The sequence below is a fragment of the Alosa pseudoharengus genome, unplaced genomic scaffold, assembly GCF_046254945.1.
Source record: "Alosa pseudoharengus isolate Yale_2024_CS ecotype anadromous, Long Island Sound unplaced genomic scaffold, YU_APseudo_1.1 YU_APseudo_1.1_scf_22, whole genome shotgun sequence".
Classification (NCBI taxonomy): Eukaryota; Metazoa; Chordata; class Actinopteri; order Clupeiformes; family Clupeidae; genus Alosa; species Alosa pseudoharengus.
In genome coordinates, this window is record NW_027468680.1 from 23,722,057 (window position 1) to 23,746,973 (window position 24,917).

The 24,917-nt window shown below is 40.1% G+C and overlaps 1 protein-coding gene across 2 annotated transcripts in view; it reads right to left on the reverse strand.

Moving 5' to 3' along the window:
• Positions 1 to 247: 247 nt before the first annotated feature.
• Positions 248 to 24,917, reverse strand: part of ttll5 (tubulin tyrosine ligase-like family, member 5) — a 38,943-nt gene continuing 14,273 nt past the window's right edge. The window contains exons 10-31 of one of the 2 annotated variants that reach the window (XM_076299402.1): positions 24,795 to 24,896; positions 23,835 to 23,926; positions 23,094 to 23,201; positions 20,997 to 21,078; positions 20,178 to 20,239; positions 19,277 to 19,368; positions 18,453 to 18,539; positions 17,705 to 17,796; positions 16,804 to 16,866; positions 16,499 to 16,531; positions 16,202 to 16,341; positions 14,284 to 14,521; positions 13,992 to 14,109; positions 13,627 to 13,773; positions 13,279 to 13,373; positions 12,986 to 13,140; positions 11,607 to 12,260; positions 10,589 to 10,782; positions 9,447 to 9,565; positions 9,134 to 9,317; positions 6,796 to 7,027; positions 248 to 856 (exon numbers count right to left, since the gene is read on the reverse strand). In XM_076299402.1, the coding sequence (XP_076155517.1) occupies positions 6,821 to 7,027; positions 9,134 to 9,317; positions 9,447 to 9,565; positions 10,589 to 10,782; positions 11,607 to 12,260; positions 12,986 to 13,140; positions 13,279 to 13,373; positions 13,627 to 13,773; positions 13,992 to 14,109; positions 14,284 to 14,521; positions 16,202 to 16,341; positions 16,499 to 16,531; positions 16,804 to 16,866; positions 17,705 to 17,796; positions 18,453 to 18,539; positions 19,277 to 19,368; positions 20,178 to 20,239; positions 20,997 to 21,078; positions 23,094 to 23,201; positions 23,835 to 23,926; positions 24,795 to 24,896 (3,064 nt within the window). In that variant the 3' untranslated portion in view covers positions 248 to 856; positions 6,796 to 6,820. Of the gene's footprint in view, positions 857 to 6,795; positions 7,028 to 9,133; positions 9,318 to 9,446; positions 9,566 to 10,588; positions 10,783 to 11,606; positions 12,261 to 12,985; positions 13,141 to 13,278; positions 13,374 to 13,626; positions 13,774 to 13,991; positions 14,110 to 14,283; positions 14,522 to 16,201; positions 16,345 to 16,498; positions 16,532 to 16,803; positions 16,867 to 17,704; positions 17,797 to 18,452; positions 18,540 to 19,276; positions 19,369 to 20,177; positions 20,240 to 20,996; positions 21,079 to 23,093; positions 23,202 to 23,834; positions 23,927 to 24,794; positions 24,897 to 24,917 lie in introns of both variants that reach the window. The other variant, XM_076299401.1, reaches the window with a different exon arrangement.

The window sequence follows — 24,917 nt, forward strand, 5'->3', positions numbered from 1 at the left end:
GCACAGAACTAACACAAACAGCAAAATCATGACCATTTTAAGCTCACAGTAATCAGCCCAGCCTCAAAATGTAACCAGCCAACCGGGAATTCTACCGATTCGTTTTTTACTGGTTATAAATTGTGACATGGGGTGTGTTGTCAACTGAACTTGTAGTAGTCTCCTCTAGCCACTTTTACAGTAATTTGAACATTTTACATTCAGAAAGTACAAAACGAATATACAAGACAAAAATCAGAGGACAAACTGATGTAAAAATGCCCCTGTTTATTTATTTTTGTGTACATGGTTTTGGCATATCTCTTTCATAAGAAACTGCATATGTTTCCACAGGTGCTGAACATCCTAACACAGGTACAAAAAACAAAAGCTGGCTGACTCCAACACAATCTTCACATTGTGATTGGCTGCTACTGTTGCCATTTTTCCCCAATGGACTTAGAACATGTGATTGGAAGGATTGGGAAATTGCAAGCACAGCTAATGTTGGTGTTGGATGGAGTAATGTCACAAAAAACCTTTCAATTGTCTGAAGAGGGATTTGTTACTGCCTGGGCATCTTGTCTGCACTTCTACATTGTTTGAGATAAACAGGTGTCACTTGATTTTGGATTGGTCCCTTGGTTTCTTTAAAAACATACATCAGATCAGACAATTCCCTGTGAGATCACTTGTCTGGAAAAGAGAAAATCTGAAACCAGAGGAAGTTCAGAGACAAGCAATTGACCAATCTAGGTCCTGTGGAGACAACTAAAATACCATGTGAAGAGAGCAGGAGTTCAGTAGCAATCCCTGTGGAACAGACATGTCCATGTCATCTCTGCTTAGATCCCTGAGTGGCTGTACACAACCAGACCTGCAGATAAAGATGTAGACAGAGCAGAGAAACATTCTTACTGTATTGAACAACTGAATACCCTGCAACCACCTTGAACTGATTATTACAGTGAAAATGTAGGCCTCAAAAGTCATTCATAGAATAATACAAACATATTGCATACCTCATCTTGAGGTCAACATTTGAAGAGCGCTTTTGCAAACATAGATAATAACAAGCGAATATACAGATCATCGCTGGCCTTTAGATCTTTTCTATGGTTTTCTACTTACGTAAGCAACGCTACTCATATCAAAGTTGACCAAAATATTCCGGGTCAAGCTGAAAAACGATTGGCTGGGAGCCGTAGACAAACGCTGTCTACGCTGTCCACATAGCAGTGATCAGAGAATCCATGGGGGTGGATAATTTCACTTCAGTAAGTGGTGTAGAAAATAGCAGGGGCCCAAGCACTGATCCCTGAGGTACACCAGTGGTGAGGTCATGACACTTTGACCCCTGTCCTTGCCAGGACATGCTGAATGAATGTCTATTGAATTATGATTCAAACCAACTGAGTGGCTACCCAGAAAGTCCAAGTTTAGATAACGTAGAGAGGCCAGAATGATCACTCTTAAAACCAGACTTAAGGGTCAGGGTCAAGTAAATTACTTTGAGATTGTTTCTCTATGGAAATGTGACAGGGGAACTCTAGACCGTTCAAACATTTAACTCATGAGACTCATGTCTCATTGTTTCAACAACTAGTCAAGTCAGGGAGCTATGTATTTAACTGAGTATAACATAGTGACAATATATTTTTTATCCTTGTGTTTTTTGAAGTCATGTTTTGGAATTCTAGCGACATGGGCCATGTCCAGGTGAATATGGCCTTAGCTTGTTAATAATATAAAGCCCTTGATGTCCTGAGTGTAAGTGTAAACGTCCTTCAACTGTATATTCTTAATTTTCATCTCCACATAAATGGTCCTGCACACCTTCTGTTATGTCACTCTTTAGTGATGTCACTTCCTCTCTTGTCCCTTGTCTTGTTTCCGTCTTCTCTTGTCCTCTCTCTCTTTCCCTCTTCTGGTTCCCCTTTTGGCCCTTTCCATTTCTTCATTCTTCTAAAACAAAAGGAAATTCCTTGTGCAGTCTGAGCTACTCTGTTTGCCTTCCCAAACAGTATTCTCTTTCATTCCTTCTCCACAGATTGTTTATTTTGGTGCTCTTAAACACGCTGAGGCCTTTCAGGATAGACAAATGAAAACACCACCCTGACTTTCAATGCACTGCTGCTGGAAGCAGCTTTTCCTAGCTCAGCAAGGAAACACAGAGCAAATGTCACAGAAAAAGACTCACAGAAAAAGACACTAGAGTCAGACTAGAGTCAACCAATGTTTCATAACCTTTTCTGTAGCACTCAGTGAGGTGTACTCTGACAGGCATGGCAAAATGATTGTGGGAAGAAAGACAGTAAATACAAAATGCCAAACTGGAATGAAACATCTAATGAACAGGCTTCTAGATGGTACACCAAACTCCATCATTGAAACAGAGAAAGTTTTCAGATTTAAAATGAATTCTGGCCGCTATAGCAAACCAACGAAGAGGCTAGAAGAGGAGTTGCATGCACCATCTTTGGCAGATTAAAGACCAGATGTGTCATCTGCAGTGGTCTCGCTACACTTGCAGGTAGACCTGTAAACATTGCATTGCAAAAGTCTAACCTGTAAATAACCATGGCCTGCACAAAAACATTGTGCAGAATATTGCGTGACCTCTGAATAATTATAGTGTGAATAGACAAGACCTCATGACTAATGCTTTATACTCTGATGATGAACCAATGATGATAAACCAAGCTTTATGTTAGTATTTTGAGGGATAGCCAAACTCGCTGGGAATAACAGGGATACGGAAGATGAAAAGTAACAGAATCATTTAAGCCCCCCTGTGTAAGAAATTCTCCCATCTAGTGGTTAGGAGTTATATAGCAACCAACATCTCAAGCGCTGCCTCGTTTAGAACTATGGGAGCCGTCACAGTCACATCAAAACTGGCACTAGTTCTTGACTCTTAGGCAAGTCGACTTTGCAAACTTCTCTCTGAATAGGCAATAACAACATATTAATAAAATTGTGTGTACTATTGTATTGCCATTGCTTGTGTGTGATGCCAATGGAACACTCTTTCGGACAAGGAATAAATAGTTTTATTTTGCCTGTTAACCGACCTGCTAGCTGACGTAAGCACAGTAAACGGAAAGTGAATGGAAACGGCTAGTTATGTTCGCTAGCTAGGTAGCAGCTAAGGACCTTGGTTAAACTTGTATATTGTTGCAAACTAACCTGAAATAACACACGTTCAGCAACTTTGTGGTAGTCTACTAGTCCTAGCAAAACTATGTTCGGTTAGGTTGTCAACTGTCTCTGGGTCTAGAAACTAGAGATCAAGTGAGCCGGTGACAGATCACAAACAAAGTTATTTTTCTCTTTATTTATTTCGTTGGAAAATAAATTCAATGTCGGATTGTTAGGAAAACATATGACTTGTAGAAACTGGGCTCGTAACATTGCTGAATGTGGGGAAATTCTGCAGATGAATCCAAGCCAATGTTTTTCTATGCATGCAGACGGCAAAGACTGAGCTGTATTTCGCATATGTCCCTTGATGGCCACCGTTATTTTAAAATGGTGCACGTACGAGTGAGTCGACACTGTGCTATGTAAATGTAAATGAGGATTTCTAAGGCAATAGGTATGCTTTGATTTGGTGGTGGTCGTAATGAAACATGAATGGGGCCACATTTATGAATGGGAAATGTTGATTAACAAACAACTGAAAACGTTACACAGGGGACCTTTAAAAATACATTGTGTGAAGTCTCTTTTTTCATTTTGGAAAGTAGCTGTGTAATAATCAGGATAACGTATTGTATAAAGTATCGGTATCAGAAAATAAGTACCTTTAGGACGCACTGTTGGGACTTATTTTCCGATACTGACCGACTGACAATACATTACCCCTTAGATAAGGAATAATAATAATAATAATAATAATAATAATGGATAACTGTATATTACATTGTTAGTACTAGGAAAAATAAGCAGGAATACACAATCACCATTGCCACTAATACTAAAATAAGTTAAAAGTAGAGATGCACCGATATGGAATTTTAGGGCCGATAACGATAACCGATATTTATTGGTTTGTTGTGGCCGATACCGATACGATAACCGATAATATTACTCTTGAAAAAAAATGGAGAAAAGTGATTTGGGGAAAGCATTTAATAAGCATAATTTTATTGCAGTAATTTTACCTACCACCAAATGATGGACAGAACTCATAATAGTCCTCAATAGTACAGCAGTCAACATAACAGTAGCCTAGCCCTACAGTATGTGTGGCTCCTTTAAGTGAACCTGACGTCAGTGAATTGCGAGTGAGTGGCTAGAGAGTATGAATCGTTTTCATTTAGGACTAAACACTCATAAACGGCTCAGCTGGGAATAAGCTACAGTATAGCGACCAAATCAGAGTTTGTGAGGGAAACTTCGGTTTAGTTTCAACTGCGGGTAACTGAATAAAGCTGCAACTCCTCAGACTGTATATTATGTCCGTCTACTCTGTTGCGCACAACCTGCTGCAGCAGAAATGAAAGGGGTTAGCCCCGAAGTATTTAATAACTTATTATGATGACCTGTCTGGAACTGGAGCAGGAATGGTTAGCATATTTCTAGGTAATAATACAAAACCCAAGCTAAAGTAATGCAAATATAATACTAAAACACAACTTAGAACTAGGCCTACTTATGTACTTATAGGCCTTATTATAGGCCTTATTATAGTATAGGTACTTATTATAACGAGTTTGTTTATTTGTTTCCCCGACCAGTGCGGTAAAGTGCAAACACATCAGCACAAGACGACTCTAGATAGGGCTGAGCTCCGCTCTGGTAAGGTTAAATGGCGGCTCATTCACGAGAGGATTTTGAGATGCACAAATTCCCAAATGAACGCATATCCACATATTTTGTTAGAGTGGTAAAATACATTCACACCGCTAACATTATATTGAGAAAAAAGTATAGCCAACCAAGCTCAAGTAGCTCAGTGTAGCCAGACGGACCTTACGTAGGCCTAAATTAGGACTTTAAAAAATATCGGCGCAAATTATCGGCCAGAATTCTTTTATCGGACCGATAATAATACTTTCATTTTTTCACTTTATCGGCCAATAATATATCGGCCTCCGATATATCGTGCATCCCTAGTTAAAAGTAACATTTTTCATTCTATTTTCCAACATCAGCTTTTCTGTTTTCCAGCATACTTTTAGCTCCCTTTAGTTTCTAAGTTTCCTCTTTAGTATTTGTTCTTCCTTTTCTGGAATGTACAGTATCTTTCTTTACTGCCTGCAATAACTCTAAAAGTCCTCCAATTTTACTGCCTCTTATTTTCCTCCTTTTTGTATGAGCCCTTTCCCCAATTCTCCTCTTTGTTTCCATCCATGCATTATGCTCCGAAGTAGTTCTGTGTCTCTCTTCCACTCACCCCTGTCACACATGCTCACCACAAAAATGCAGAATAGTGGAGCGTATGAGGGGTCTGGAATTCCACATTCCCTGAGTAAACACAGTAGCTGCCATGAAGGCACACACAGAGGAGCAAACACTGCACCTACCCCTCTCCACTACTATCCAGCAGCTGCTCCACGTCTTTGAGCTTAAATGTAGACTAGGCCATAGCTGTTTACCCAAACCTAACTATTCCCAGTACTATTACCCCCTCTATACTAAAAACAACAATGCCCTTCTTCAGCAACGAATAGCATAAAGCTTTTTACAGAGTAAAGGGACAAGGTCCCTGAAATATCCTCTGCATCACACAACAAAAAATAGTTTTTGTTGTAGAAAATGTATGTTGAGGAAGCGCGAACACTTTGAAAAATGTTACTTTTAGCTTAAAGTTAGGAAATCATGTTATTTTGGAGATGAAAGTTGCTTGATAAGTACAGTGCATGTGGAGTGCATAGGCTACATCGGCAAAATGCATCATCCATATGTCCATTTGTCCAATCAAAATGCAGTGAGTTGTCTCATGGAATTAACTGATGGGTCAAAGAAGGTTGTGTGAATGTTGATGTTTACTTAATTTGTTTACAAAATGTTGTCCTACAAAAGCCAATTTGACGTCAGTCAGAGTGGGAGGTTTTTGAATTTTTTTGTTTTGTTTTTTTTTTTGTCAAGGAGAAGATTAGCCATAGCCTGTGAGATCCAAGATAAATTTAAATTTGCTCTGCAGGTTAGTCTGGCAAGGAGGCCATTGACACCCATTTCCAATTTTCCAAAAACCCAGGTACCAATAAATTGCTTATACAGCATGGGGCAGGCATGTCAAACAAAGACATGGTAGTCATACCATGAAGACATTTTCCTGGTTCTTTTCTGTGAAAAGGCAAATTTGTACAGGGAATTCAAGTAGACTACTTAAGTTAAATTGGAATATCTAACTACCGGTAGTTAGAATTGTTTCAAAGCAAAGTCTGAGGCACTCATAAGAATTAAATAAAAAGCCTTCATCAAGCCAAAAAGTGTAAGCAATTTTTAAAAAACTTAAAAGCCATATGAGAATTTTTATTGAATGCTCATGAGTGCCTCAGACTTTGCTTTGAAACAATTCTAACTAATTGGATCCCTAACTTAAGGGCACTAGGGGAACACCTAGTCCTACACCCTAGCAGCACTCCTTGCTATTTGATTTTGGTATCTAACTGTTGGTGGTCAACACACTACAGACTACCAGACACTACATGTACTTAGCAAGGACAGAATAAAACAGCTTCAACATAAGAGACTGGTCAGAACAATTAATTTCAGCACAAGGCCAGGGAAGAATAATAGTTATGAAACAGACGTTTGTCAAAGCACAACACTGCTATGTGTATCAGTACAGTAAAGACAACTCACTTGTTGGGACGATGGATGGAAGTGTTTATCGGCTGGACCTTTTATGACTGGTGGCTGGAGGTTTTGAAGTGTGAACAGGAGTTACTTGGGTGGGGCTGAAGGTGCTGTGGACGGCAGAGTTTGACCGTGGTGAGTAGCTCACCACAGTCCTTGCTGCAGGAAGAGGTGAGGTCTTTGGGTGAGGGGAAACGTCATCTGGCCAGCGGTTAACTGCATGAGCAGCCAGAATAGCCTGGAATATGGAGAAAAGGTCAAATTTCAATGAAAACATTGTAACAGATTAACAGGGAAAGACAGAAATCTCCATTTCAATTTTGTACGTCTCTCCATGGCACAATGACTTCTTAGCAAAATAATGTCTCCAAAAAATCCACTTAGGATACAATTTTGACCAGCTGGCTGACAGCTGCCATTGGTGTTCTAATCAACTCTGGAGTAAGCAACAGTTTCTAAGAGGGGTAAGGCTTAGTGATAGGTCGACTGAGTATGTATGTGAGTAGGTGTGTGCGATTGGATGTGTATGTTTTTGATTATGAGGATAATTGGTTACCATCTTGAAAAACAGTATATAAGACTTTCATTTGGCTAATGATAATTTCTTAAATCCTTTGGAATTCAGTCCCAAGGTAAACAAAATGCAAAATGGCACTCGCGCCACAAAATTACTCTGGTGCAATGTAATTGATCCCAAATTTAATGTTTCTTCTTTGGCCCATGCTACACCTTTCAAGTAGTTTACATAATCTTGCTTGAACAAACAATCCTGCCCCAACCCTGCTATACGCCCCATTTCTGTACAACTACTTAATTGAATCAAACGCTTCATTGGCCTACTGTACAACCTCTGCCAGACAGAGGAAGTTAAAGAGAAGCTAACAATAACTTCACAAATAGTTCTTGCAGCTCTGTCCCAATAAAAATATATTTTTAGAAAATATATTTCATCCCTTACCAAAACACCACTACATATTTTCTAATCAGACTGAATTCACAACTCCTTGGTTTTGCCCAACATGCTTCTATTTAACAGTTACAGTTAATCATTTCCAACACACACTTCTTCAGCCTTGCATGGATTTGCTGTTCCCTATACAGTCATTGCATTATGTGTACATGTTGTGTACAACATGCATTTAGATTACACTAATGAGGTGTGTACCTCATCTACACATTAGTGTAGATTATACACAAGTCAACATACCCCGCAAAGTAAAAAGTGTTTGATTACATGAAAAGACTGATTTTTCTAGAGAGTGTGTGAGAATACATGTCTGAGAGTGTAATTAAGGGAGAGGTCGATGGTATGCGTGTGAGTGTCTGTGTTTGTGTGTACGTCTTGAGTGAGTGAGAGTGAGTATTGCAGAACTATGTCTGTTGATGAAAGAGTGGTCTGGGAGGTTGGAGGGTCAGGGGCGGAGCCAGGAAAATGCACCTTTCTTTTGCTGCCAAGTGGCCACAAGCCAATCTTGGAGCCACAGAGTCTGCACCCACTTACTGGAACACGAGGCAGAGCACCAGGGCAGGGCAACACACACACACACACACACACACACACACACACACACACACACACACACACACACACTTTCCTTCTTTCTCTCGCTTTCATTTTCTTCCATGTAGTCACATGCTCGCAAACAATCCATTTAACTGGCAATCTAATACTGGTGATTAGATACTTTACCAAATATTCCCAAGGAATGGTTTAACAACCAAGCTAATCTACCAAAGCTGCATGTAAACGCTCCCTTGCCTTGCTATTGGTGGCATGAAAAGTGTCACTGTTACAGACCCGCACCGTATCTTTGAGGTACTGTATGTTGCTACCAGAGGTCCACTGTGCTGCTGACCTACACGCTTCTCTTCCAGCATCTAATCAGAGAGGTATAGGACTGTGTGACTGATAGTGGAGTTCTGGGAGAGGTTCAACTACCAGAAGTCGTTGAAGCTACTGATCTACAAGATGCCCTTCCAGTGTCTGTCAGTCTTCCTCCCGCACCAACAGGCTCACCAACATGCCCAGGAACATGCTGGATGTCATGTATGGCCACAAGATATTATCGAGACAGAGATTATTGATTTATTTAAAAAGGTATATTTTTGGGCTTTTTGCCTTCCTTCAGATAGTACAGTGAGGAGTGATAGGATACGAAAAGGAGAGAGAGTGGGTGGGGTCGGGAAATGACTGTGGGTCAGACGCAAACCGTGGGCACTCGGATCGCAATGTGATATGATTAGAGTGCTTTGTTGTATGATTAGATATGGCTTTGTTAATGACATTTTTCATCAACATTTTCAATGACAAAATGAACACCGCTTGTGTAATAGAGTGACTCACCTGGTGCCGGCTGCGACTCTGACAAAGCAACTGACTGGACTTTTGCTTCTGTTGTTGCAACTGCTGAATGGCAAAGTGAAGCTGGTAGCTACCAGCAGAAGACTGGTTGCTGTCTGGAGGCTGTATGCCCCTTTGGTGGGCACCTCTGTCCCATTTGGTCAAGTATTCTTGTGTGGCCTTATGACTGAAGGGGTCAAAAAAGAATCTCTGGGTAAGAAGGTTGGAACATTCTAAAATATCTTTGAAAATGTCATGGCAGATATGCCAAACCTTTTTGATCAGGAAAGAAAGATTATGACCAGTTTGCACTTACCTTGAAGCACTGTAAAAGCTGGATTCTGAGAACAGACTTTTTGGCCAGTTCTGAAGACTTTGGCTGAGGTGCAAACTATTCTTTCTAAGAACCCCACTGGAAAGACTCAGGTTGGTCAACTGCAAAGGAGGTGGAAATTCCAAAATGATTTAAATGTTTAGAAGACCCCCTCCAGCAAAAATGTATTATTTAAAAAAAAATCTTTTTAGCATGTCAATTGAGGGGTTTTCTTTTGTGTTACAACACATACCATAAGCAAAGTAAACAGTAAATGTTATAGCTGAAGGTTTCTGGTTTGGATTTGCAAATTAAAACAGCCTGTTTTAAACACTACTACAATAAATACTACTACCAGAGGATGACAGTCCTGATGTTTAGATACCAGGCAAAGTGTGGTCGAAGGAACAGGAGGTATAAAGAAGTAGAAGGGAGGAAGAAGGAAATACATGGTAAGTGCATGTTAGGTGTATTGGGTTGCTGAATGTGTTGAGAGAGCAGGTACTCTTGGAAGAAGAAAGTTTAAACTTTAAGTGTCCTTTGTTCTTTAATCCACTAATTTGTAAACCACTTTGAACTTATCAATGTGTATGTGCAATGGTAGCCAGTAAATCTCACTCCCCAACATGCTAAGCAAAGTTCTATTGATAGATGATAAAACCCATGAGGTTGAGCTCAGGCTCTTGCGGGGCTGAATCAACACAATGCAGCATGATTATGAATTTTGCTGTAAAATAAACTTGCCTTCCTTGATAGAGTTTTAGTTTTGTTAGTTTTTCTTATCTTCTACTGTCTCTATTGTACAGTGGAGTTTTGTTATATGTATATACTTATATTTACCCTTTCTACTGTAAGTGCATGTTGTGTGTGATGTCTGTATGCTACTGAGACCTTGAATTTCCCCTTGAGGATCAATAAAGTATCTATCTATCTATTCTAGAGTTCTCTTAATCAAGGGAATATGCATGTAAAATATCCAGAAATAGACATGTGCTTGATGGATATATTCACAAATGAAATGGCGTACATAGCGCCACAACAACCTTTTTTTATTATTAAAAAAATTATTCATTTAGCCATTTGTTAGGTCAATATAATCACCATGGCATCTGAATCTTTAACTTTCCGTCAAGAAAAGCACTCACGTTTTGTGTCATCATAGTGATGTGGCTGGAGGTTGAGCGCTGTTGTGCCGCCTGCTTCTCCACCAGGTTTTTCAAGGCTGTTGTGATGGCTTGCTGGTGATGTTGAGACGACAGAGAGTCCAGCTCTTTCAGAACTCCACCCGAGCCAGGGTTAGACTTTTTGAAATGGCTCTTTGATCTCTCTGACAGAGTTTCTGGAGGGAAGAAGAAAGAAAAAAAACTACATTAGCACATTCGGTTGAAGATCATTTCTACATGCAAGGTTTTGGGGTGTAAATTTGGTGATTGGTGCAGGAAGCAAGTGATTCAATTAGGCTTCAGATGCTTTGTACATTCAATCGATGATAAAAATCATTAAATGCTGAACTGGACTAGCATTATAGCCTGGCCACGCCCACCTAGATCTCCTTTCAAGGAGATACTTGTCTGGAACCCCATAGTTCATTAACGCTTCTATCGGTCTGCAGATTACCTGCCCAATCAGCGACGAGAGCGGATGACGCTACAGTTTCAAAATTGTCTGTGGTAAACAGTAGTAGTAACGCCTACAAACATCAAAAATTGCAGTCGGAAGAATGTGTTTATTTACAGCAAAGATATGGCTCACATACATTGTTTTCTAACTGTCGTTTATTGTTAGTTTGTAAAGTTTAGGCTAAGTATGAAGTAACGTTATGAATCCCTGATCAATGTGATTGAAATCATTGGTCCAGCCTAACCAAAGTTAGCACAAAGTCTACGCCCGTTGCGATGCGACTTTGTGAATTAGTTTGGTTTACCAGGCTACTAGCATTATGTCATCTGTCCATTTAATGAAAAGAAAATGTATTGCAAAAATCTTCCGACATTTCGAAAATTCTTTGACCTTTACCTAACACCATGCCAAAGAAACTTGGAAAATAAAGTAAAAGAGAACAACTCTATTTAATGTGACATAAATCTGCCTTCACAATTGGATCCTAGTTCATGCCTTTTAACCAAGAGCAAATTTAGAAGAGTCCGAGACCAAGATCATTACCTGAAACTGTGGAGCTGGGATAAGAGGTCATCTTATGATAAATAGGTAAAGAGCTGGGGGTGGACAATGACAATGGTGTCATGGTGGAGTCAAAAGTGGTAGAGGACTGCACTGCCTGCAGTGACCCAGTGGCAGGTGCTGACACCGAGTTGGAGCGCATGGCCTGTGCACGGCCATTGTTGAGCATAGAAGAAACAGGGCTATAATGACCATTTTCAGCATGATTGATGGGATGTGGTTGAGGTTTAGAATAGGTTGTGCGATGAGAGTGAGAATGAGAATCACTTTGGGCCTGAGGTAGAGAAGAGCAATTGTTCACATCACAGTTTAAGGCAGCGGTATTTGAAGATACCAGGATTCTGTGTTGAGCATTGCTGGCTACTGAAGCATCCGGTTCAGTTCTCGTGTGTGATTTAGCAGTTCTGACATCTCCAGATTTGGTTGTTAAAAGTTCACCATTTTTCATTCCACTTGTTGACATATCGCTTTGCATTTCACTGATAGTGAAGTTGTGAGGCTTGACCTCAATTATATCAATATCCCTTTGAAGGCCTCTGTTTGTCTGGAGAATTCCATTCTCAAAGGCATTTTCCCTTTGGACTGCATCCATTCGGACATCCTGGACTTGACCAACAGCAGAAGACATCATGGACCCTTGGTAGCAGAAGGGAATAATAAGGAATAGTAGCCTAAAAGGCACTGTTACCACCACTAAACAATTCCAACACCTTAACAAATCTCTTGTCACACATTCCAAATAATCCATTAGGAGTCACTATCAAACACTTCCCAAACTAAAACACTAATACCCCTTCACCCCACCTGAATTCAATATGAACAGTAACCTTTCTATGATCAATGCTGAATCAAGCCGTAAACTCAAACGTACTGTTTCACTTGCAGAGTACTACATTTATTGTAACAATGTTTCTGTCCACAGACCTTCGTCGTTATTCTTAACAAATACTGTAAGTGAAATAGACAAATCAGTTATTTGCTACTAATTCTACTAATAATTCTACTTACTTCACCAATGGAGTTCCACAAGGCTCAGTGCTAGAGCCACTCTTGATCATTATTTCTTCTGTCATTATAGCATCCATCTTCACCTTTGTGTCCACTAAGCCCACTTCATCCACTTGATTATAATTTATTACATGTTTAATGTCCCTGAAAATGTCACACCCGGGCTCACTGGCTCCCAGTATTACAGCACATTTACTCCAATATCTTAATGATGACATTAAAAGCTCTTTGTTACCCTGCTTAGCTTTACTGACGTCTTTCAGAACTACACTACCTCCCCTTCCCTGAGGGCCCATTGACAGGGCCTGCTCACAAACTGTGGAACTCCGTTCGTTGTGATCTATCATACTCACACTTCGCAGAGTTAACTCTCTCTGGTTCTCCTGAGCCAGGACAAAAGGTCTTATTATGTGCTGGTTTAGAGTTGTGGCATTTAGTCCCCAAAAACACATTTGCTGACTTGTTTTTCTGGGTGTAGAAGGTTAACACTTCCTCCAAGTCATTTTCACTAGAACAGAGCATATTAAAATTAGATAACAAAAACTGTAACTTTGCTGTTCTTTCTTAAATGAAAGGGTTGAATAGGTCTGACCAATAGGTCTGACCAATCGTAGAGAAACAATGTGGGGTAATGCATCACACTAACCAGGCTTTCCTAATAAAGTCTTTGAATACAATTGGATCTATGCAGCGTTCTTCATCGTTGATCTTCTCTAGCTTCTGAACCATATGGTGCGTCTCCTTTGGTCATTCATATTGATTAGAAGCACAAAATAAATATCAGAAATCTCTTGAATAACTATTACTACTTGAGATAACTATCTCTTGGGAGTCTTGGGAATTTTGCATCCTGGGTATTGTTTTCAGTAAACTCTTCACAAATTAAAGGCCTTAAATACATTCATATAAAAAATCATTACAATCACTGAGTAACAAAAGGGTTAAAAATTCAAGACTAGAATGCATTCAAATAGAAACTTGAGGGACACAGTGCCTTGTTGTAACAGCGTATGAACTCCCCCAGCTGGTGTGAGAGGATACGACAGCGGTCCTGCAGTGGCAGCTGGGTACTGGGTAGATCCATCTTCATGTCTTCCTGAAGATTGCTAGCGGCTCGTTTCAAAAAGCGGATGATCAGTTCCTACAAAGGAATAAAGGGTGAGATTATGTTAAGGTGTTGATCATATTTGGAAATTATAAAATAAAAATACTTGATATTTCCATTTTTCTGGAAGCTGGGGGGGGGGGTTAGGAGATTAAGCACAACTTGGCTTTACAAATCAAATGAGCATAAAAGTGTGTGTGTGTGTGTGTGTGGGGGGGGGGGGGTTGAATATTCAACATGAAGACTTTGCTTACCATTTGATCATTGTCTTTCTCTGGAAAAGGTGATCCACAGTTAATTTTGCTTTCAGTTAACAGTCTTTTCTGCACATGCTGGAGATAACAAGAAAAGGCCATTCGAGCCTGCACTTTACTGTATAAAAGTAAAAGGAAGGGAGACAGAGAGAAGTGAGAAGTCAACATATAGCAGGGAAATGGACATAAGATAGTAATAATAACTAGTGAGCAATACTTACAAACATTTACAACACTTACAAACAAATGTAATGTTCTCAAAAGTTTGGCGAGTCAAATGAAAAAGTCTGACCTGAGGTGCCATCCTTGCTGAAGGACATAAAGTAGACTGAGATGTGGCTTGTTGATGGCTGAGGCATCTCCTGACAAGCGGGTGTCAAGGGCTGTCTCCCTCTGTTCATCCTGGGATTTGTGGGAGCACAGAGTAGAGGGTCTTCCCTTCTCATCACCCTCCACGGATGCTAGATCTTCTGCCTCTTCACCTTCCTCATCTCCACTGCTCACAAAAGCGTTCTCCCTACATCTCCTGCCTGAATAGGATAGAGCAGGGGTGGGCAAACTTTTTGGCTCAAGGGCCACATTGGGTTTTGAAAATTGGCCGGCGGGCCACACAAACCCCCCCCCCACAACACACGCCTAAAAAAATACATTTTTTATAGCCTATAATTTAGTATGAAAAGTATTTGTTTTAAAATACTGCTAATTTGTTTTAAAAATACTGCTAATTTTATGCTGTTAAACAAATGTATAAATTGTACACTATCGCTTTAAGACAGTCGCTTTAATTCACGTTTATTTCTCAATGATCTTCTGCCTGCTCCACTATTGCTAGTGCTGTACCTACGGCTGGGCCCTCTCACAGTTTTTAAATGGTCAGTAGTGGGAACTACTGTTGCCTTCATGATTTCCTTTTAAAACTTTCTTATAAGGAGGAGATATCAATTATCAACAATCACAAGCCAGCTGGAACCTGCGGCTCTCTCTCCCTCTCGTGAGCGCAGTCGCGTTCCCAATTAAATGGATTGCATATGTTCACGTTAGATCTGCTGCAAAGGAGATAACTAAGAGTTAAATTAGTTTAACATGATGTTATCTCTATTTAACATGATGTTTTGACATTGACATTGCAAACGTTATCTAAGGAGAGTGAAAAGCAGTTTGCAGTGAAGCTAACCAACGTCTATCGCAGGAAAAAAATAGCGAGCAGCCTGATAACTAGCCTAAATGAAATGCTCGGCGGGCCGGATGAAAGTGCTTGGCGGGCCGGATCCGGCCCGCGGGCCGTAGTTTGCCCATCCCTGGGATAGAGACACAGGGCAAGTTAGGACTGATTTTAAACGGGCCATGAGAGAAAAAGAAATGGACGGAGTCAAACAACAGGCCAACAGACAGAGGAGTAGTCTATAGTCAGGAGTAGTCTGGTTGCAAACTTCAGATACATCGAGAATGATATGACCACTGTTATGACCCTGAACCTAAGCCTGAACTCCCTTGGGGAAGTACGAAGTGATGGTAACAAAGAAGAGCATTGTGGGACAAGAGGAAATACTTGGAAATAGTTGGACTAAAGAGCACGAGTCATAAGTAGTAATTGCTGTTATTTCGGTCGATGCCATTTTTTTGTTTATTCTTTTCGTAGTTATTGAACATTGTTTTTTCATTATTTATTTGTTCCTGGCTGAGCGGTCAATAAAAGAAAGGGAACCCTCAATCGGCAACTTTTAATGTTCCTGTTTTTCCACTATCACTCGGTCATCTTGCTCACACAAAGGTTGCACTAAGGTCCAATAACACTAAAGCTAAATGTCTCTACGTCAGTATTGAGGCATGAGTCATCTAAAACCTAAATGAGAGTTGTTTCAGTGCTGTGATCGCAGAACCCTGAGAGAAAGTTACAAAAACAGGCAACGATTATTTTTGATAATTTTTCTTATTGAGAAGGGGCTTTACAACAGTTTTCTTTAGGGACTTTGGAAATGTTCCAGACAGTAATGGTAATTTACAATCCTAAATATGTCCATAAAATTAAATTCTCACATCAAAATGTTTTTGTTTCTGGCAATGGCAAACGCGGAAGTGTTAGTCTGATTTCCCCTCTCAGTGTATGAGTGAACTTCTGCACAAATAATTCAGCCCAGTCTCTCTCTGTGTGTGTGTGTGTGATGCATGTAATGTGTCAATGATGCCACACCGTCGTGAATGAAACTGACCAGTTTGTCTCCGCCTGCTCCTCTTGGCTGAGTGCCTCCTCAGGCAGCGGGTCTCAAGGCTAAGCAGCTTCCTCTCGTACAGCAGCACATGATCTGACTGGCAGCCATCCCCATCCACTGAAGCAACTGCACTAGCTCTACTACTGACATGATACAGATACTTACATAACCACTCGGAATGAATCACAAAGTCATCTAATTATTTCTGACAATAAAATACGTGTATGTGCACGTGTATGAGCAAGTGTCTGGCGGTAACATGAGGGTTGACATCAGTTGGAGAACTGGAATACCAACCGTGATCTTGAAGCCATGGCTGCTTTTCCATATCTGAAATACAGGAGGAAATGAAGTGAAACACTTTGTGGTCGCACTCAAATGGAACAACAAACTCTTCACACTCTACAATTCCTACCAGAGAAAGGTAACAGTAATTTTCAAGGTATTACATAGCAAAGACCTTCTGTTGAAATGAGCAGCTTTTGCAACACAGTGTTTGTTGTGCCTGTGTTTTATCTTTTTTCTTCAGTGACCGAAAACCTAAGATATACCGTCACAGTGGCAGGGTGCTCCTCCTCAAAAATGTTGTACTGTAAACTCACCTTCCAGGGAACAATCTGTTGGCCAGCATGGAGTTCATATTTGTCTTGTACTCCAGATAACCGCTAGGGAAATGAGCATGGACAGAAAGACAGATATAGGTACATAAATATATTTGTAGTACACACACACACACACACACACACACACAACTCTTCATCAGTATATCATCTGAACGGTGTGGGAAAATAACATCAGATGTGTATCCGTGCGCCACACACACACACACACACACACATTTCACAGTAAAGTTAGAGTAATTTATAGGCAGCAGCTTTGACAGCAAGGCACTGTTTTTTAGAATGACTGCCTCTTACCGCATTTTACCATTAAAGTTCAACAATTTCCCAACTATAGGATACATTATAAATAAACAGTGTTTTATGCCAATAAGACAAACTAAAACAACTGTGTATTAACCACAGTTTATTTTAGCATTCATTCATTCATTGTCATTAAACTACAACATTCAGTGTGGTCCCCTGCATCAATTGAACCAACACTTTTAGTGTTATCTTCATTACACCATTTGAGACCTCACCATTATATCTCACCACTACAACAAAGTAATTCCACGTGAACTCTATTGAATATTACCATGTTGTTACTGATTTATTATCACAGCTAAAGTTGGATTATTCTTTAGAAACTTAGAAAGTCATTTGTTAGTTGTTATGAGCTGTATTGTGTTTTTACCATGGTTTTACCCACTTATTACCATAACACTCTCCTCTTATTACTGATCTGTAAAATTATACTGACCCCAAACTTGTACACGCTGCACAAAATGAATAAAACTGACAATTTACTCAGTAAGTAAGATGACACTGTACTATAAAATGAAGCCTTGTTTCCATGGTATTCCATGGTGTTGGTAGCTAACAACACTTCAACCATCCACACCTGTAGAGTTCCCAAGTGTCTGAAGTGGGAAAAATCCGTACAAATCCCCCTCTCCTTTCATACTCTTCCTGTGTTCTCTTCAGTACCTTTGTCTGTCCAGAGATATGAGAAGAGAGAGTATGCCTTAGCACAACATCATACTACTTTCAAAGCCTACTGTCATAAATGGAGGGAAAGGATCAGAAGTGGTCACGGATCATAATCCTGTGATTCTAGAGCAATGCTCAGACCACTAGCCTAATTTTTAGCCTATCCAGAGTGTACCTAGATTGACAAATCTAATTCTAACCACATTTGGAGATGGTTTAAAATGTTATTCCAATCGGATTTCTACAGATGTGCCTCAGTCTGAACACTCTGGTCACTCAAATAGGATTTCCACAGTTACCACAGCAAACTATGCGTATAGAGTATGTATAGGTTGATGATGTGTAGACAGTCAAATCCAATTCAATTACTTGCAATAAAACAATGTGGGTAATCGTCGAAAAAGATCTGATTGGCAAAACAAGTCTGATTTGCCAACAGTCTGAAGACAGCTGAAGAGGAGACCAATCTTCACCTTATTATTGTCTCATCTGCAAACACCTAAATGAGCACTTTCATCTCATCTCCCCGTTTCACAGACAAGGAAATGAGACCAACAATATCACTGACTCTCAGTGCATTGAACGGAATTCTTTTCACATGACAAATTGGTCAGTGTTGTTTTTCGTTGGTCATTTTCCAGCAAAGCACAACTGAGTACCTCCTCAGATGTAAGGCTGAGTGTGCCGTCTGCATGGCTCTCCCGCTTGGTACCCCCCTTCTCTGAGCTGTTTGCAGAATAAGGCCTCTGTCATTGGAAAAAATATGAAAATGGCTATTACTTTTACAGACAAAATCAGATTAATTTCCCTCAGTTCTTGATGGCGAGGTTATTTCGAGATTTTTACTTCTTTGTATGTGTTTGTGATAACTCACATTTTAAAGTAAATTGTTGCATCTCTTTAGCCATTTTCCAAAACTACAATGCTTATTTTGAAATGAATGAACCTGGGTGACATTTTATCACTTTCAAAAACAATACTGTGTGGTCAATGAATTCACTGTCAAAGATCAAGATGAAACTGAAACCGAACTACCGGTAGTCATATATTGCATAGCTGTTCTCAACTCCAGCGTGCTAACGCTAAAGGAGGAGTGGAGCTGTATGCAGTGGAGTGAAGTTGTATCCATGTAGTGAAATGGAGCTGTACCCATGCAGTTGAGTGGAGCTGTACCCATGTAGTGGAGTGGAGCTGTATCTATGCAGTGCTAATGCTAAAGGAGAAGTGACTCTGTATCTACATGTATGCAGTGCTAACGCTAAAGGAGAAGTGACTCTGTATCTATGCAGTGCTAAATCTAAAGGAGAAGTGACTCTGTATGTATGCAGTGCTAACGCTAAAGGAGAAGTGACTCTGTATCTATGCAGTGCTAACGCTAAAGGAGAAGTGACTGTATCTATGCAGTGCTAACGCTAAAGGAGAAGTGACTCTATATGCAGTGCTAACGCTAAAGGAGGAGTGACTGTATCTATGCAGTGCTCACCTGAGATTTCTGGGTCTGGCACCTAAGACTGGACTCCTGCCCTGTTCGATCTACATGTGGCTGTCGCAGCAAAGGGTCCTGACACACAATGCCTGATAGGTGAAAACATAAACAACAGATAATAAAGACAGGAAATGGAAAAAAAGAGTCTCAGAAACTCAGCCAAGCTAAAAAGAGAACACATTACATTCAAAGTACATTCATCCACCTGTATACAGTAAATATACATTTACATTTATTCATTTAGCAGACGCAAATCATATTAAGTGCCTTGCTGAAGGGCACAACGGTAGAAGCCGGGAATTGAACCCACAACTTTTCAGGCCACTGCATGCTAGCCCAGCTCCAAAGCCACTACACTACCACCACCCCTGTCCTATAATAAATGTCCAGTGATTAAAACACATACAGGTATATGTGCCATCATGTACTCCTATTCTCACTTTGTAGGCAAACTGGAGTGGGTCTCTCGCTCACCATTGTGGTAAGCTCCCCAACGACCATCCTCTACATGCATTTGCAGTGAATGGAGGTAAATGCCACAGGCCTGAATGATTCATGGCTTTAGCATGGGTCTTTGTGGGCGCACAAATGACACAGATCACCATCAGATCATTCAGGCCCACACTTCATTTCAGAAGGTGGTCGTAATGTGGTGGGCCCCATGATCCCAAAGTCTGCCATGACCAAGCCTCAGGTCAAAGAAGTTTGAGAATGTGAATGTGTTGTAAGAAAAAGGTGTCGTTAACCCGATCCCTTATTCAACACCTTCATGTAGGCAGTGCCATTTTACAGGACAGGATTTTGGGCCCAGTCTTTATTCTTTATTATTCTCTTCTATTCATGCAGCCATAGTACATATGATAATGACAATAAAGAAATGATAAAATAGAAGACTTACCAATGAGGGATAACATGTCTGAAATCATACTGGCCTTGATCTTCAGATCTAGTGGAGTATCGCTGGAATCCAAGGCACAAGGAAGAGACAAAACAATGAAAAAACAAATCAATTGCATCTGCAACCCCCTACAACATGCATATTTCCAGTGCACATGGAAGTACATTAAATACATAATAACAGAGCAGCAGGCAGGATTCTATAACAGGCAATGGTAAACAGGCCATCATAATGAGTACATTAGGATTCTATAACAGGCAATGGTAAACAGGCCATCATAATGAGTACATTAGGATTCTATAACAGGCAATGGTGTATAGATTGAACGAAGCGTCATCATTTAGAGCTGCTTTCCTTTGGCGGAATAGGGATTAAATAGACAGAAAATACAGAAAACTTATGAACAAAACTAGAATGTCATGGTACTGGAATTCACTAAAAAATATATATATATTCTTAAACGCAGATGGAGCCTTAGAGCAACAGGTGTTTCAGATATTGCAATACCAACAATGGTATAGAATACAACAGAGGCAACACAGTAGAAACATCTAGAGTCTCCAATAAATGAATAGATTACTTGGGAAAGATGTGAAAGTCGTGAATTAAAAGTGGTATAACTGGCCATGACCATGGTCAGTATTCATTTCTATGTTAACAGCAAATACCATGTATCTGAATATTACAATAGTCCATCCAATATAACACAATATTCTGCAGTGTTCTGAGTATGTGTATAAACACATACACTCAATATATCTCAAACCTGATCATCTGATGACCTGATTTACTCAGATCATCAATATTTCTGTCACTCACCAAGCCAGAGAAGGAGATAGGTTAACTTCCAAGAGCCAAGGCTTAAGGTTGGAATCAATAAGGACATCAAAACCATAGAGTTCTGCAGACAAACACACAAGCAAAAAGATGGGGGTTGTCATATTCTAACAATTGTCAAAAAAGGGAGTATTTTCCGTTGATCTCTAATGTTAACATAGAAGATGTAAGTAATAATAATACTACTACTACTACTAATAATAATAATAACTTATACTTTATTGTCCTGTAGGGTCAATTTGTTCTCTGCATTTTACCCATCCGGAGGTAGTGTGCACATATTCACACACACACACACACACACACACACACACACACACACACACACACACACACACACACACACACACACACACACACACACACACACACACATTGGAGCAGTGAACTCGGAGCCCACACACACTAAGAGCACACATACACACTTGGAGCAGTGGGCAGCCCTTAATCCGGCACCCGGGGAGTAGTCAGGGGTTAGGTGCTTTTCTCAAGGGCCACTTCCAAGGAGACTTTGTGCACATCCCAGGTGCTGAACAAAAAAAGTAATTTTTTTTAGGAAAAAAGGTTCGCACACTCCAAATGTGTGGCAAATAATGAGAAAATAAAAAGCTTTGCTCAAGGGCACCTCATCCATGGATGTGGAAGAGCTGCAACGGATGCAACTGGTCTGTCAAAAACATGCTCAAATACTATCTTACAATCCCATTAACAACCCTATAACTAGGCTGGGCAATAAAAAGGCCCATTTTAGCAGACATCCAGTGCTCCCTCATGCTTATCTGGCACCCACATGAACGATTAAGTGAGCTTTATGCTGGTTGACAATAGGCTCCTGCAACTATACTAACTGAATCTCCAACTCGAAGTGGTAACGTAACATGTGGAGGTGGTGTCCAGTGACCAGCGTCACAGTCCCCTTACAGAAATTTCAGGTTTCTGGCGAACAGTTACTACAAATTTGAGGCAAGGTCATATTTTCACTTGCAAATTAGGTTTCTAGCAAACAGTTGCGGTTAACTTTTGGCAATATTGCAGCAAATTTTCAGCAATGTCATATGCAAATCATAAGTTCACTGGAAGTTTGCCATTATTGGCTAAGTGTGGTGACAAATCATTGGCAAACACATTTGCCACTAGTGACAAACTTCTCACTGTTGCCAGAACTTGAACTTGCCAATATTGGCAAACTTCTGGCAATATTTTCTTGTGAACTCATTTGTTTCCCACAAATCACCCACAAGTTTGCTGCAAATCTGCTGCAAACATTTACATTTTGTAAGGGTCTGTCTAAATAAAATAATGTAGCCGCTGTTCAACACTGATGCCATTAGCGGAGCCACTGATAGTGTTCAACGCACTACTAACCGCTCTCCTCAGTCCGTCATCATATAAAGCCTGCCCCATGCCAGATAAGTGGTTGGGATTGGTTCCTGGGTTTTAAGTGGTTGGGATTGGTTCCTGGGTTTTTGCTGATGTAGAAATTCGCTTACATGTTAAGGTTGTTAGAAAGACCTGCTGAGCAAATTCAAAAGCGCTGACAGATTCGTCTGGCTAGCTGAATGCAGTCCGATGGCCGGGCCTGAAGGCTTTGCCAAAGAAGACCTATTCTATAGTACTTATGGAAATGATCATTGTTGTATGTTGTCGGCTGTTTATGAAGCATTTGTAAGCCACTGTCTATTTGTAAAAGCAAGAGGTAAAAAAGAGAAGTAACATTAATTAGTCAGCGATATTGTAGGTCTTAAAAACTACAACGGGCATAGTGCTTTGGACTTGTAACCGGAGGGTTGCCGGTTCGAACCCCGACCAGTAGGCACGGCTGAAGTGCCCTTGAGCAAGGCACCTAACCCCTCACTGCTCCCCGAGCGCCGCTGTTGTTGCAGGCAGCTCACTGCGCCGGGATTAGTGTGTGCTTCACCTCACTGTGTGCTCACTGTGTGCTGAGTGTGTTTCACTAATTCACGGATTGGGATAAATGCAGAGACCAAATTTCTCTCACAGGATCAAAAGAGTATATACTTATACTTATGTGCACGACCATTTGCATACGCAGGGCCAAGATTTGCCTATGGATCTTACCAAAGCAATTGGTCCTGTAGGGAATGAACATCTTGCAAGCAGAGGCTACCGTGAGCTCCACACTTAGCAGAGCTTTTATCACCAGGTCCTCTATTTGCCCCATTAGCACTGGAACACAATACAAAATGTCTATGTAACAAAAATCATCCAAACTCATCATCATAACTCATATATTCATTCATAGGTTGTTTTTTTTTCAATCCTCCTTATTTATTAAGTGTTGTATGTCTCCCAGACGTACTTTAAATCAATGTAGCCATTTAAAGCACTTTCAAATTTCTTAAGGCCAATTTCTAGTCCAGGTGAAAAGTGTCGCTCAACAAAATATGATGTGAAAGAGACTAAATTTGTGTCTACTAGGGTGTTGCATAGCTCGTCACGTACTTGTGTACCAATTGTAATGGTGCAGAGTTGTTGCATACTATGATATCAACTCAGAGTTATACACTGAGTTGTCTGTTGCCGTGGTCACAGTGTGTGTCTGTTCACTTCCGCATTTTGGAAATATAATGTAACATGTAGTGAATGTACAAGCTGAAAGTAGGTGACGTTATATTTGCCACTTTGTTGCTGGCACAAGGCAGCATGAAAGCCTACAGTGCCGCCACATCTGTCGACAACAATATTATTTGTCAAGAGAACACTTGGCTCCTAGACTACATATAAATAAAAGAGAGACAGTTAACTATAAATCCTGCAGGTAGAGCTGGCAGAAGATGTGAGAGCTTTCCACCCACTCACATGTGGTGTTCATGCCCTGCTGTTTCAGATACCGCAGCATTGCACTCATACTCCATTTGTTGCCATAGTCCTCCACTTCAGCGTCATCACAGCTGCACAGAATGAAAAACACTATCTGGATTATAGCATTTTAATAGACTAGCATAGAGTGTGGGATACCTGGTCTGTAGCTACTTGCTTTTCATCATCCCATATCGACACAATAAGCATTTTCACAAAGATATGCCTTAATTTGAATTCATTTGTGTCACATTATCTTAAAAAATTTTCTACTATTTTGTTTAGCATTTATAAGCAATGGCTACTACATAGTATTATCGACCTCTTTTGAGTAACAGAGACAGTGTGCCATTATTCCAGATCTGAAATATTTCTAATCATTTAGGATAAAAGCACCCAGATGAATATCCATTACATTACATTTCACGGTCACTTTCAGTCACCAATATTCTGTTCATAATTTCTAAAATAACTTACATATTGGTACTGCATCACATATTATGGATTTATATTATGTAATTTGATGGGAACACTTGGGACCTGGTGGTGGAGTTGTTATTGTATGTCCATGGTAGATTGGGATTGGTGAGATTGATTGTGTCCTTTTTTGCGACCCTGGTTCCCTGATTGGGAAGGGGCGACTGGGTAGAAATACACTCACTTCACTTTATGACTTGATACCAGTCAAAAAGCATGAGTCATTCTTAATAAAACAACTCTAAAACATTTGTTGGGTGTGCAAAAATCAGTTGGATTGAACATTTTAAGTACAATTATATCATACTTGGATAGATGGATTCATACCGTACAAAGACATGCTTGCTATCTATGTATCTATGAAATGTTTTTTTACATTCGTCAATAAAGAATTTCAATCTATCAATCAATCAATCAATCAAATGCTAGCTTTCTATAAGTGTAAACACTTTCAAATTCTTTCTGCCAGATATTCTTGCTTACCTGACATAATCACTGCTCTTCTTGTTAACACTGTAATTAGTAAGATGCATGAACTGATTCTTGATGTTCTTTGTATTCTGTTCATACTTCACTGTGGCAAACCTATGGATCAAAAAGGTCACT